This window comes from Coregonus lavaretus (genome assembly GCF_964263955.1).
Source record: "Coregonus lavaretus genome assembly, chromosome: 21".
Classification (NCBI taxonomy): Eukaryota; Metazoa; Chordata; class Actinopteri; order Salmoniformes; family Salmonidae; genus Coregonus; species Coregonus lavaretus.
The window spans coordinates 42668424-42683033 of NC_140008.1; the positions used below are offsets into that span (position 1 = coordinate 42668424).

At 46.6% G+C, this 14610-nt stretch overlaps 1 protein-coding gene across 1 annotated transcript in view; it reads right to left on the reverse strand.

The window, feature by feature from the left end:
• The window catches only part of LOC311148626 (microtubule-associated serine/threonine-protein kinase 2-like), a gene marked incomplete at both ends in the record, with an annotated part of 94816 nt that overhangs the window by 14276 nt on the left and 65930 nt on the right, over window positions 1–14610 (reverse strand). Inside the window, 5 exons of the mRNA XM_084185613.1 lie at window positions 286–494; window positions 790–1091; window positions 3059–3160; window positions 7749–7958; window positions 8176–8251. Of these exons, the coding sequence (XP_084041739.1) occupies window positions 286–494; window positions 790–1091; window positions 3059–3160; window positions 7749–7958; window positions 8176–8251 (899 nt within the window). The remainder of the gene's footprint in view (window positions 1–285; window positions 495–789; window positions 1092–3058; window positions 3161–7748; window positions 7959–8175; window positions 8252–14610) is intronic.

Below are 14610 nucleotides of genomic sequence, written 5' to 3' on the forward strand. Positions count from 1 at the left end.
CTGTGTCAGTGTGTACCCAGTATGTAAGGAAGAAGGGGGCCCCCTTCACGATTCTACTAATTAGCTGCTCATCAGGACCTTGATTAGCTGGATCAGGTGTGTTTGGAGCAAAAGCCTGCATAACTAGTAGCTCTCCAGGGAGAGGGTTGGCCACCCCTGATGCATGTCAACTGTGTGTATGATCAGCTGTTACCTTCCTCATACTCCATGACCATACAGAGGTGTGTGTGTGTGTGTGTGTGTGTGTGTGCAAATGAGCTTTATGTGTGTATGATCAGCTCTTACCCTCCACATACTCCATGACCATACAGAGGTGTCTGCGTGTCTCGAAGGAGCAGAACATGGAGACCACGAAGGGGTTCTCAGCAAAGGTCAGGATGTCTCTCTCTACAAAGGCCTGCTGGATCTGGTTCCTTAGGATTAGGTTCTGCTTGTTGATCTTCTTCATGGCAAAACGCTGACGGGTCTCCTTGTGACGCACCAGGTACACAGCACTGCAGAGAGAAATGGAGTGGGAGAGAGGAGGAGGGGGAGGGAAGAAGAGAGAGGAGAGAGAGCGGGGGGAGGGAGAGAGAGAGAAAGAGAGAGAGAGGGAGAGACATGGGTGAGAGAGAGAGAGAGATAGAGAGAGAGAAGGGGAAGAGAGGAGAAATAATAATCAAATGGTGGCCAACAGTGTTAGAACTATTATGATCATTATCGTCATTGTCATGGGTTAACAAACCCATGGGGACGCTTCAGTCTCAATCTACTGTCTTATAAAGGTACAAGCCTGCCTGTCTGTCTTACCCATAAGCCCCATTGCTGATGAGCTTGATGTTCTCAAAGTCCTCCTCCCGTGGGGCCTTGGTTTTAGGGGGAGCTACTCCAGGCACTGTGGCCCCTCGACTATCCACAGAGTCGTCTGTCTCTGGTGTGTCTGGGTTCCCACTGTCGTAGCTGCTCAGCTGGGCCATCTCCTCCAGGGGATCCCTGGTGAGACCCAGCTGGCTGATGATGTAGCGTGGGATGTCTGACTTGATGCCCTGGCCCTCCTTGGCATGGCCCTCTGCTGCCTCCAACAGGTGGTAGAACTCCTCCGGGTCAAACTCCTGTACACCAGGGAGAGACGGAGGGGGAGGAGAGAGGGAGGGAAAGGAGAGGGGGGTTAGAGAAGATTGTGTTATAATCAGCCAAAGTTGGAATGTGTGTGTGTGTTTGTTTGTTGTGGCTCACTGGCTCAACAACAGCACAATCATTCCTGAGAGCATAATCGAGAGGAGGTAATGAGAATGTACTGCAAAATAATCCACAACAGCACTGTACTGTACTGTATGTGAACACCCCTTTATTTCCTTGTCCTCTGACAAAGACAGACCCTCTCTTTCTAATAATAATCATAATAATAATACATGTAATTTGTATAGCACTTTTCATTACAGAGTTATCTCAAAGCTTTACTGAGAAAATTAAAAATATACACTACCGTTCAAAAGTTTGGGGTCACTTAGAAATGTGTTTTCGAAAGAATTGATCAGAAATACAGTGTAGACATTGTAAATGGCTATTGTAGCTGGAAACGGCTGATTTTTTTGGAATATCTACATAGGCCCATTATTTACATTTTTACATTTTAGTCATTTAGCAGCCGCTCTTATCCAGAGTGCATCCTTAATTTTATTTGTATTTTTTTATTGGGAACTCTTATCAGCAACCATCAGTCCTGTGTTCCAATGGCATGTTGTGTTTGCTAATCCATGTTTATTATTTTAAAAGGCTAATTGATCATTAGAAAACCCTTTTGCAATTATGTTAGCACAGCTGAAAACTGTTGTGCTGATTAAAGAAGCAATAAAACTGGCCTTCTTGAGACTAGTTGAGTATCTGGAGCATCAGCAATTGTCTGTTCGATTACAGAATCAAAATGGCCAGAAACAAATAACTTTCTTCTGAAACTCGTTCTCTATTCTTGTTCTGATAAATTAAGGCTATTCCATGCGAGAAATTGCCAATAAATTGAAGATCTCGTACAACGCTGTGTACTACTCCCTTCACAGACCAGCGCAAACTGGCTCTAACCAAAATAGAAAGAGGAGTGGGAGGCCCCGGTGCACAACTGAGCAAGAGGACAAATAAATTAGAGTGTCTAGTTTGAGAAACAGACGCCTCACAGGTCCTCAACTGGCAGCTTCATTAAATAGTACCCACAAAACACCAGTCTAAACGTCAACAGTGAAGAGGCGACTCCGGGATGCTGACCTTCTAGGCAGAGTTGCAAAGAAAAAGCCATATCTCAGACTGGCCAATAAAAATAAAAGATTAAGATTGGCAAAAGAACACAGACACTGGACTTTTTCTTTCCCAGTGTACCCCCACCAACACCTCTTTCCAAGCTGTGTGCGTCCATTTGTAAAAACCCATCTTGCGTGTTGTCATAGCATCGGCTGCATGTGATTAGTCAAAAATACTGACGTGAGCACAGGGGCAGCCTCTCCCTCTCTCCACCCCCCTCTCTCTGATTCCCTCCCTCCCTCCCAGCTCCAGAAAAGAGTGCTGAGGTGGAGGGATGGTTCCAGCTGCTTAGCCATGGAGGAGGAGGAGGAGGAGGGGGTGATGAAGCACTGTCTCTTCCCCCACTCCCCTCTCCCTAGCTGGGCAGAGAGCAGCAGCATGCTTGGGCTGCTTGAGAAACTGAGCTGGGATGCTGGATGGATGGGAGGGAGCTCCTATGGGTGATACATAAACTTCTGTGTTGTAGGCTGTTGCACGTGCAGTGCACCTGCCTCTGAGGACAGATGACAATAAATACAGAGCCATGCTTGAGTAACCACACGATGAAGAGTAAATGGCTAGGTGGCTTATTAACAATAGGAAGAAAAGGACTGGCTTGAAAATAGGAACCAATTTATGAAACAAATAACATTTATTTTTTGTGTCATCTTGAAAACCGTGATATAGACATTCATCATCTATCTCCCTCCGGTAAGCACTTACGTGTGAGATGTTCATTCATTTGAAGGAAACATTGTTGGGAAACACCTCCGATAATTCCCCGTCTACCCCCTCTCGTTCCTCTTACCAGACATTCCAGCAGGCGTGCTGGCCGAGCGATGACGATCATCAGCTTCCTCACCAGCTGGGTCACAAATGTGACCTCCACACTCTCAGAGCGCTCGTGAGCCTAGACACAGAGAGGAGAGAGGAAGAGTTAGAGAGCACACCGGTAGTATGAACCATCAGTACTACCTGCAGAAATAGGCAACAGTCACCTCAGAGCTACAGGGGGGAATTATAGAATGGTGTTAGTCTACACACGATAAGAAAGATAGTCTACTAAAGATCGTCTAATCAATTCTACATCGACCAGACTTGGTTTTGCGTATAAAAACAGCTTCACCTATCTGTCCATTCAGAGATGACACAGGAAAGACGATGAGAAGATACATGCAGTCAATACACTCCAACATACAATACAGACTGACACTGACAAGTAGCTAGCCAGCTAAAGCAGAATGACCTCACTGCTACAGTGAAAATATACAATGGAACATGTTGTCAGTTTGGACAGAGTAATTTACCACAGAATTTATCTAGCCTAGAAAACCACCCAGAGAGCACCTCTGATTCCTAGAAAACACTGAGGGGGAGGAAGATGGACGGACGGACGGGGGGGGGGTGTAAGAAAACAAAGCGTTAGTGTGTAAATCACACATCCATCAGGTAGGTATAGTGGAAGGCAGCCTAATAGAGAGCCAGAGCCTGTTAATAAACAAGGCCTGGCCAGGCGTCCGTCTGCCACGGGCTAATAGAAAAATCCCATAGTGACAGCTAGGCAGGCAGACCAGGCAGGCAGGCAGCTAGACAGGCAGACCAGGCAGGCAGGCAGACCAGGCAGGCAGGCAGCTAGACAGGCAGGCAGCTAGACAGGCAGACCAGGCAGGCAGGCAGCTAGGCAGGCAGACCAGGCAGGCAGGCAGACCAGGCAGGCAGGCAGCTAGACAGGCAGACCAGGCAGGCAGGCAGCTAGGCAGGCAGACCAGGCAGGCAGGCAGCTAGACAGGCAGACCAGGCAGGCAGGCAGCTAGGCAGGCAGACCAGGCAGGCAGGCAGGCAGCTAGGCAGGCAGACCAGGCAGGCAGGCAGCTAGGCAGGCAGATCAGGCATGCAGGCAGCTAGACAGGCAGGCAGGCAGCAGGGGACCTAGTGGCTCCAATCAGACCCTGAATAATTTATAAAGGTAATGTAAGCGCCAAAGTGCTGAAGATGGAGGGAGGAATGGAGGGAGAGAGAGGGGGATCTCCTACCATTATAGACAAGTGATCGGTGAGTAATGGGCAGCGGTGGGACCGTCATTCACACTCACAACGGCTAATTAACTACGCTGTGTCAGTGTGAGAAACAGTCGGTGTATGTGTGTGTGTGTGTGTGTGTGTGAGAGAGAGAGAGAGAAGAGTGTCTCTGAGTACTCGGACAAAAAAACGAGTATCGTAACGGATATGGAGAATTTTCCGAATATGATTATGACATATGTATTTTTTGGAATTATCCGTGATCGGAAAAAAAAAGTTATTTTCAGGTGCCAGCACACGTCTCTCTTTCACTCAAACAGTGTGAAGGGCTGTGTGCTCCAAACAACTATTGGCTAGCTCTTCTGTCTGTAAAGAAACGGGCGGGGTATCGGTTGAGCCAGCTGCAACGATTGGATTAGAACAAGGCACTCTCCCTCTGCTCTCATTTCACCACGCAGACAAACGCGCAGTTCTGTTTCACTCACTCACAGTCACTCGTCTCAGGGCACAAGTCACCCCTTCTCTAAACATCGTTGCTTTGTCTGTCTACTTGGCGTTGTTTAGTATGCTCACTTTGTCTGTCCGTATAATTATTCCATTGCTGACATTTTACATTTACATTTTAGTCATTTAGCAGACGCTCTTATCCAGAGCGACTTACAGGAGCAATTAGGGTTAAGTGCCTTGCTCAAGGGCACATCGACAGATTTTTCACCTAGTCGGCTCGGGGATTAGAACCAGCGACCTTTCGGTTACTGGCACTACGCTCTTTAACCACTAAGCTACCTGCCGCCACGTCTGTCGTTATATCGTGATCCAAGCCCATGCTTACTATTATTATTTATTCTCGCCCAGGCATGTTTACCGAGCGACAGATCATTTGAAAATAAAATGGCAAACGTAGATCGCTTATTTTGATTGTACAAATGTTGTGGCATAAGTGTCAGGAGAGAAAAGTTTTGCTCCTCTTAAAAGTGAAACAATATATGTGGCAAGAGAATTAGCCTACCTACCTAAATCTGTCTGGAATAAATGCAGGCAGTAGTAGCCAGCCATACCAGCCATACATTAGGCTATTTATTAGCCTATCTCGTTGATCATTGAATAGGACTAAGTAAGTAAATCATGTGCATTTTCATCTGTCTGGGTCGTTTAACAATGTGGGGGAATGAGTGAAGGAACATAATGATGTGATAGCGCAGTAATGTGCACTTGAGGTTTAGGCTTTACCAGCATTTAAAGAGCACGTCCGGGTTTTCCGATCACGAGTAAATCCAATTACACGTATCAAGTGTGATAAAACGGATACGATTACGAGTATGACGAGATCAGCACACCCCTAGTGTCTCTGTATGTGTGTGAATGTGTGCAAATGTGTGTGGCTTTGTGTGTGTGTGTGCGTCTGTGCCTGTATGTGTGTGTGCATCTTCTAAACTGCCTGTAAGACCTGACTACCAGTGAGTGATGGCCAGCCAGCCAAAGGACCACCTCTGACACACTGTGACCGATGGAGAGTGCTGAGCAGGCAGCCTAGCTGACTAACTACCCCAATTCCCCCCTCAGGTGACCTGGGCCTCTAAGTCTACCCAGGAGTCCTCCTTGGGCCAGAGGCAGGGGTTGCTATGGTGACGAGTCACTCAGGCCTGAGGTTGAGGCTGGGGTTGAGGTGGATCAGGTGGTATCCTGTGAGGTTTTTAATGGTGCCGCTGCGTGGGGTGAATGGATGTATGGGAATGGATGGATGGCCTGGCCTGGCTAGAGGAGGGTTAGAGTAGTGGCCTGGAGCTGTGACAGGACAGAGACAGAAGGGGATAGGGTGAGAGGGGTGAAGAACAAGACAATGGAGAAGAGCACTGATCGCCACAACTGGCTCACAACATGGACTGCCTGCATGAGACTCTATGTAGGTGCCAAATAACATACACTGAATCAACATACTAAGGTGTGTACCAGACAAAATATTTCAAAGAGGTCTGTGACCTTTTTCAAGCCAAAAAAGTTAAAGTATGCAATAGCCTACCATTTGTTACTAAATAATAAGGATAAGCTTTCGTAATACCATGCCTGTCCCTTGTCACATATATACCTATAACCAACCAAGACGGTCCAGCAGAGACCTTGACCTGACCTCAATCCAAACATCGCCCCCAACCGCAAACAGACAACAAGACAAAAACTCAACTGGAAAAGCAACGTGATCACGCTCCAGTGTGAGTGTGCTCCACTTCCTCCTCCACTCCCTCTGCTCCAAAACATGTAGCACCTCCTCTTCCTCCAGCCTCCTCTGCCACGACACGCGAGACATCATCCTGGGCCAGAGCGATGGAAATAACGGGGAAAAAACGTGACGTTGGCCATCCGGATCCCTCCGCTCCGGGCACCTGTTCACTGCCTCACTCCACGGCACGTTTATATCGCCGCCACCTACCGTGTTCTGCTAAGCGCCCCGAACCCAGTCGGCCAATTATTGCCCTTAAGGTGATACAACGTTCTTTCTGTTCTGTTCTCCAAATGTGGCCAGCATGTGGTTCTCGTAGGGGTTAATACTCTGCCTGCTTCTCTCTTTCTCTGTCTCTCACACACTAACCACAATCTAACAGGCATCAGCCCTAACGCCGGACGGTTTAAACAGCCAATGCAAGACTGGAAAACTCCCCGCAGACCCCTCCTCTCTCTCTCTCTCTCTCTCTCTCTCTCTCTCTCTCTCTCTCTCTCTCTCTCTCTCTCTCTCTCTCTCTCTCTCTCTCTCTCCTCTCTCTCTCTCTCTCTCTCTCTCTCTCTCCCTCTCTCTCTCTCTCTCTCTCTCTCTCTCTCTCCACCCCTCCTCCTGGGTGTCTGGGAGAGTCATCCATCACCCTTGCTGACTGCTGGGCCATGAAATTAGAATCAGGGAGAGGAGAGACCCCCCCCACCACACCCTCCGTTGACTGGGGGGGTCGGGACGAGGCCACTGGGAGCAATAATGTCATAACCATGAGCCCCCCAGCACTGTAACTGAGATAATAGAGACATCAATGACATCACACACACCATTGAATGTCCCTAAAATCCTAACACAGACCAACCCGTCTTGTGACTAACATATCAGTGGCAGGTGTGGGGGAATGTGTCCCATATGGACAGAAAGAGAGAGAGAGAGAGAGAGAGAGAGAGAGGGAGGGTGGGAGGGAGAGAGGGAGGGTGGGAGGGAGTTTACGTTATTCTGATGGACTAAACGGGTCAAAGTGGTGTCCTCATCCTATGACATCACGGTGTGTTGACAAACTGCCTGACAGACTTGACAGGCTTAATGATGATGAGTGAGGACCTTAGTGAAACCATGCGTGACTGGGGTAAACAAACAGGTGTCTAAATTAACACGAGTTGGACGACATTGTCACTTAATGAATTATTCAATTGATGTTGGAGAATATCACTGCAAAGGATGAAACTCCTCAAATCCACCTTAACTCCCAAAATGAAAACAAACAGTCCACTCACGTCTTGTAGCAGTTTCTCCAGGTTCTCCTGCAGCTCGTAGAAGTAGCGTGAGGTGATGCAGCCCTCACGGCTTTTATCCAGGCAGTCTCTGGACAGCTCTATGACCTGGTGGTGGATGAAGCTGAGGACCCCGTCAGCCAGGGGCATCACCTTGTCAGGGGCCGAGGACGACAGGAAGTCAGCCAGACGGTCCTCCATCTGAGCCGTGGCCTGGGGACGAGAGGGGGGAGGGTTGACTCACACATACCCACCTTCCAGGCAGCTCATAGTGAGCTTTATTACAATGGAAAAGCTAATTGAAGGACTGTCATAAATTGGTTAATATTTTAATTATAGGTATTTCATTTCTGAATGTATTAATGTCAACTAAGTCATAATAAACAAATGTCAAGACAGATATGAATGAAGAATTTTTCTGGGAAGGTACCTTGGGAAAACGCTCCTTGTAGACATGGTTCATCATGACGATCTCATGGTCAAAGGAGATGGGTGAGCGACCAGGGCTGAAAGAAGACAAACATACAGAGAGATGAGCGGAGAACGAAGAGACTGTAGCTTGGTGGTCTGGTCTACACCAGTCCAGAGAGACTGTAGCTTGGTGGTCTGGACTACACCAGTCCAGACAGTCTGTAGCTTGGTGGTCTGGACTACACCAGTCCAGAGAGACTGTAGCTTGGTGGTCTGGTCTACACCAGTCCAGAGAGACTGTAGCTTGGTGGTCTAGTCTACACCAGTCCAGAGAGACTGTAGCTTGGTGGTCTGGTCTACACCAGTCCAGAGAGACTGTAGCTTGGTGGTCTGGTCTACACAAGTCCAGAGAGACTGTAGCTTGGTGGTCTGGTCTACACCAGTCCAGAGAGACTGTAGCTTGGTCTACACCAGTCCAAAGAGACTGTAGCTTGGTGGTCTAGTCTATACCAGTCCAGAGAGACTGTAGCTTGGTGGTCTGGTCTACACCAGTCCAGAGAGACTGTAGCTTGGTGGTCTGGACTACACCAGTCCAGAGAGACTGTAGCTTGGGGGTCTGGTTTCCAACAGTCCAGAGAGACTAGCATACTGCATGGTAGTAGGGGTCTGTGTTTTCCAGTATCCCTGAGCTGCAGTACAGCATGACAGAAGTGAGCTCCAAATCCCAAGCCACCAGTAGAGGTATACTGTGGATGGAGGCCAGGTCACACAGAGAGGGCATGAAGAGGATGACAGCTCTTAGGTCAAAAACACAGACATGGACATACATGGCTGCACACATACTGTAGTCACACACACATGGTCACAGGCACACAAGGTCCCAGAGCTGATGGCTCTTGAGACCAGGCAGGGGATTTGGGCATTATGTTCCCGACAGTGTGTCTGAGAGTCAGTCTGAGGACCCTGTCTGTCTGTCAGGACTTCATTGAGGATTTCATACTGATGGATATCTATGGCTGGAAAGGTCAGTTCCCTGGGGAACGAGATGTGTAGCAGTGATGGCGCATTTAGTCTGTGTGCCTCAGCCCCTTCTCTCTCTCTCCACATCAAAAGTCTGGCTAGCAGGAACTAATGGAGACATCCATGACCTTTCTGTCTTTCACTCACACCACTACCGCAGAGAAAAAGCTGGGGTTCTGTCTGAAGCAATGAGGCGACAATGAGACTCCCTTCTGAGACACTTTGTGTGTGTGTGAGAGAGAGAGAGACATTCCAATCTGTGTTATATAGCGGTGTATTGGAAGCGGTGGGGGAATGCGTGGGAGGCACAAATTAGAATTTGGGCTCCACAGATGTGACTGTTTGTGTGAGTCATCTGTGTGTCGTGTGGAGGTGTGGTCATGTGACCAGGGGGATGAGGTAATGCCTATAGTCATCCATCGACAGCTCGCTCATCTTATTAACCATTCTATTACCTATTACCCAGCTTAATTGAATGATGTCACACTGAATGTGACATGTGAGGTCAACTTCATAGGAGCTGTTTATTATCATGCCAACACACACACACACACACACAAGCACACACATGCACAAACGCACACACACACACACACAATTGGGGGTCAAAGTAGACTCTTAACACTCTTGCGCAAAGGTGAGCTTCTCAGAACATATTAGAATATTCTCTGCTTCTCTTACACATGCACAACACACTAATTTAGTAGAACTGTCTACTTAAAAAATAAAATATATGCCAATCATCTTCACGAACCGAGAGGAGAAACATTCTCAGCTCTGAGTCCTGTCTTCTAATATAAAACATTTCACTCAGAAACACAATCACAGCCATGCCACCGCTGCCACGGCAACCAAAGGTTAGCTCTGACAGAGATTGATGCATAGTGGCTGCTTCATAAATACTCAAATATTTTAAGGATATTTTCACCCCCCTTCCTTTGTCTGTGAGTGGAGTGGCTTTGAGTGATTTGTGACTTTACTGAATAAAGCTCACATCCAAACGAGCTGCTAATAGAATCACTAAGGTCCTGAGAATGAATAACATCAGACTGACAGCCACATCTGACTGACAGCCTAAAACGTATTTTTGAGAAATGACCTTGAACACAGACTCAAATTATGCTTGTGGGAGGAAATAGCTTTGTCTAAAGCTTTGGATCTACAGTATAAGCCTGTGTGTTTATAGGCTGAGAAGATTTTTGCAATAAACTTTAAAGACCATTGAATCCTGCTCTTAATTTATATACTGTAGCACAATACTATTTCTCTGTAAGGATAAGCGTTTTAAAACGTGTGAAATGGCAGTGTGAGCATTTTAAACACTGATGTCAGATTACGTGAAAAGGGTACTCAAAAGAAAAAGTTAGGGTTGATTAAGAGGATAAGAAGTGAATCAGAGAGAGAGAGAGTGAGAGAAAAGAGAGAGAGAATAACATTGCCCCAACACCAGCGAGGCGGGCGGCTGGAGAAATGAAGGACCTAATTGACCGTGACAGAGAGGAGGCCGGGCAGGGAGGGAGGGGTGTGTGTGTGTGTGTGTGAGGGGCAGGGAGGTGAATGTGTGTGTTTGTGTATTATCACCTCAGAGCCCCATTCGATGAGACTTTAATGACATGGGTAATAAATGCAACAGGGGAACCCCCAAAATGAAGGGCTGAGCTGCTGAGGGAAGGTTAGAAGTGTTGAATTAAATACACCGTCTGTGACTGTGTGTGTGACTGTCTCTGTGTCTGTCTGTGAGGCCGTATGGCTCTGTGCTGTTCATTAAAACAAGACCCACCGCTGGATATGACAAGCCTATGATGGATGAACATGTTGAGATCATTTCTACAACTCCTGAAGAATGAGTGTGGGAAGAGAAAGAGAGGGAGAGAAAGAGAGGGAGGGAGAGAGAGAGAGGGAGAGAGAGAGAGGGAGAGAAAGAGGGAGAGAGAGAGAGCGAGGGAGATAGGAAGGACAGGAGAATGAGCACTGCTCTCATCACTCTCAGCACGGCTGGTAATAAGGCCATGAAATTAGCATATGATTGCGTCTTTCTTTCATCTTAATTAGCTGGTCTGAGACTCATCTTTGTCTTCCCTCCAGTGATTCCCTAGGGATGTGCATCTTTCCCTTTCAAGACGATTCGATACGGATCTAGATACATGGGCTCCGATAAAATACAGGAACGATACGTTATAGTTTGAAACGATTCGGTGCGACTCGGTTCGATTAGATACGATTTGATGCAGTAACATTTGTTTTCCATTCTAAATTAAAATCTGCTGCTGAGCTGGATATGTCTGAGCTGACTTCTCTCTGTGTGTGTGTGTGTGTGTGTGTGTGTGTGTGTGTGTGTGTGTGTGTGTGTGTGTGTGTGTGTGTGTGTGTGTGTGTGTGTGTGTGTGTGTAAATGATGTATGTCCATGGTGTATGTACAGTGAGGGGAAAAAAGTATTTGATCCCCTGCTGATTTTGTACGTTTGCCCACTGACAAAGAAATGATCAGTCTATAATTGTAATGGTAGGTTTATTTGAACAGTGAGAGACAGAATAACAACAACAAAATCCAGAAAAACGCATTTCAAAAATGTTATAAATTGATTTGCATTTTAATGAGGGAAATAAGTATTTGACCCCCTCTCAATCAGAAAGATTTCTGGCTCCCAGGTGTCTTTTATACAGGTAACGAGCTGAGATTAGGAGCACACTCTTAAAGGGAGTGCTCCTAATCTCAGTTTGTTACCTGTATAAAAGACACCTGTCCACAGTAGCAATCAATCAATCAGATTCCAAACTCTCCACCATGGCCAAGATCATAGAGCTATCCAAGGATGTCAGGGACAAGATTGTAGACCTACACAAGGCTGGAATGGGCTACAAGACCATCGCCAAGCAGCTTGGTGAGAAGGTGACAACAGTTGGTGCGATTATTCGCAAATGGAAGAAACACAAAAGAACTGTCAATCTCCCTCGGCCTGGGGCTCCATGCAAGATCTGACCTCGTGGAGTTGCAATGATCATGAGAACGGTGAGGAATCAGCGCAGAACGACACGGGAGGATCTTGTCAATGATCTCAAGGCAGCTGGGACCATAGTCACCAAGAAAACAATTGGTAACACACTACGCCGTGAAGGACTGAAATCCTACAGCACCCGCAAGGTCCCCCTGCTATAGAAAGCACATATACAGGGCCGTCTGAAGTTTGCCAATGAACATCTGAATGATTCAGAGGAGAACTGGATGAAAGTGTTGTTGTCAGATGAGACCAAAATCGAGCTCTTTGGCATCAACTCAACTCGCCGTGTTTGGAGGAGGAGGAATGCTGCCTATGACCCCAAGAACACCATCCCCACCGTCAAACATGGAGGTGGAAACATTATGCTTTGGGGGTGTTTTTCTGCTAAGGGGACAGGACAACTTCACCGCATCAAAGGGACGATGGACGGGGCCATGTACCGTCAAATCTTGGGTGAGAACCTCCTTCCCTCAGCCAGGGCATTGAAAATGGGTCGTGGATGGGTATTCCAGCATGACAATGACCCAAAACACACGGCCAAGGCAACAAAGGATTGGCTCAAGAAGAAGCACATTAAGGTCCTGGATTGGCCTAGCCAGTCTCCAGACCTTAATCCCATAGAAAATCTGTGGAGGGAGCTGAAGGTTCGAGTTGCCAAACGTCAGCCTCGAAACCTTAATGACTTGGAGAAGATCTGCAAAGAGGAGTTGAACAAAATTCCTTCTGAGATGTGTGCAAACCTGGTGGCCAACTACAAGAAACGTCTGACCTCTGTGATTGCCAACAAGGGTTTTGCCACCAAGTACTAAGTCATGTTTTGCAGATGGGTCAAATACTTATTTCCCTCATTAAAATGCAAATCAATTTAAAACATTTTTGACATGCGTTTTTCTGGATTTTTGTTGTTGTTATTCTGTCTTTCACTGTTCAAATAAACCTACCATTAAAATGATAGACTGATCATGTCTTTGTCAGTGGACAAACATACAAAATCAGCAGGGGATCAAATACTTTTTTCCCTCACTGTACTACATAGGCACCTGAGCTGAGCCATAAGGAAGACTAGGCATCTACCACCCCAGTACCACTATCACTATCAGATCAGGGGGGGCAATGTAGCCCCCCACTTTGGTTCTGAAATCACCATGAACCACTAATTAACTTGTCCTTTTTGCAGATTAAGTGTTTGAGCTAGTAATGTATCAATATTTATGATTTACAAATATAGGCCTACAGCACAACTTTGGATTTCACCCCCACCTCAAAATCAAATCGTTTTTACCGTTTGGAAGTTTTTACGGAGTGATCTTCTCTTCTCCTCTCGCATCGGCCATGCAGTGCACCTCACAAAAGTGATTGCTGTCCTCGATATGAAATGATCAACTTTACCCTGCATATCTTAAAATGACCATATACACTGATTGTTTAAAGCCAAACCACCAAAACTATTCCTGAACAATTGAAATAAAATATATTTGAGATGAGAGTTGTGTCTCCGGTAGCTTACTTTTATTCAGGGAAAACACAATTTTCAACAGCACATAGATAACAATAACCTAGCAAATTACCATGAACAAAAATATAAATGCAACATGTAAAGTGTTGGTTTCATGTTTCATGAGCTGAAATAAAATATCCCAGAAATGTTCCATAGGCACAAAAAGCTTATTTCTCTAAAATGTTGTGCACAAATTTGTTTACATCACTGTTAGTGAGCATTTCTCCTTTGCCAAGATAATCCATCCACCTGACAGGTGTGGCATATCAAGAAGCTGATTAAACAGCATTATCATTACACAAGTGTAACATCCTTTTAGAGAATTTGGCAGTACGTCCACCCGGCCTCACAACCGCAGACCAAGTGTGTGGCATTGTGAGGGCGAGCGGTTTGCTGATGTCAACGTTTTGAACAGAGTGCCCCATGGTGGCGGTGGAGTTATGGTATGGGCAGGCATAAGCTACGGACAACAAACACAATTGCATTTTTATTTATGGAAATTTGAATGCACAGAGATACTGTGACGAGATCCTGAGGCCTATTGTCATGCCATTCATCAGCCGCCATCACCTCATATTTCAGCATGATAATGCACTGCCCCATTTCGCAAGGATCTGTACACAATTCCAGGAAGCTGAAAATGTCCCAGTTCTTCCATGGCCTGCATACTAACCAGACATGTCACCCATTGAGCATGTTTGGGATGCTCTGGATCGACGTGTACGACAGCGTGTTCCAGTTCCCGCCGATATCCAGCAACTTCCCACAGCTATTGAAGAGGAGTGGCACAACATTCCACAGGACACAATCAACAGCCTGATCAATTCTATGCGAAGGAGATGTGCCGCGCTGCATGAGGCAAATGGTGGTCACACCAGATACTGACACATTTTCTGATCCACGCCCCTACCTTTTTCTTAAGGTATCTGTGACCAAC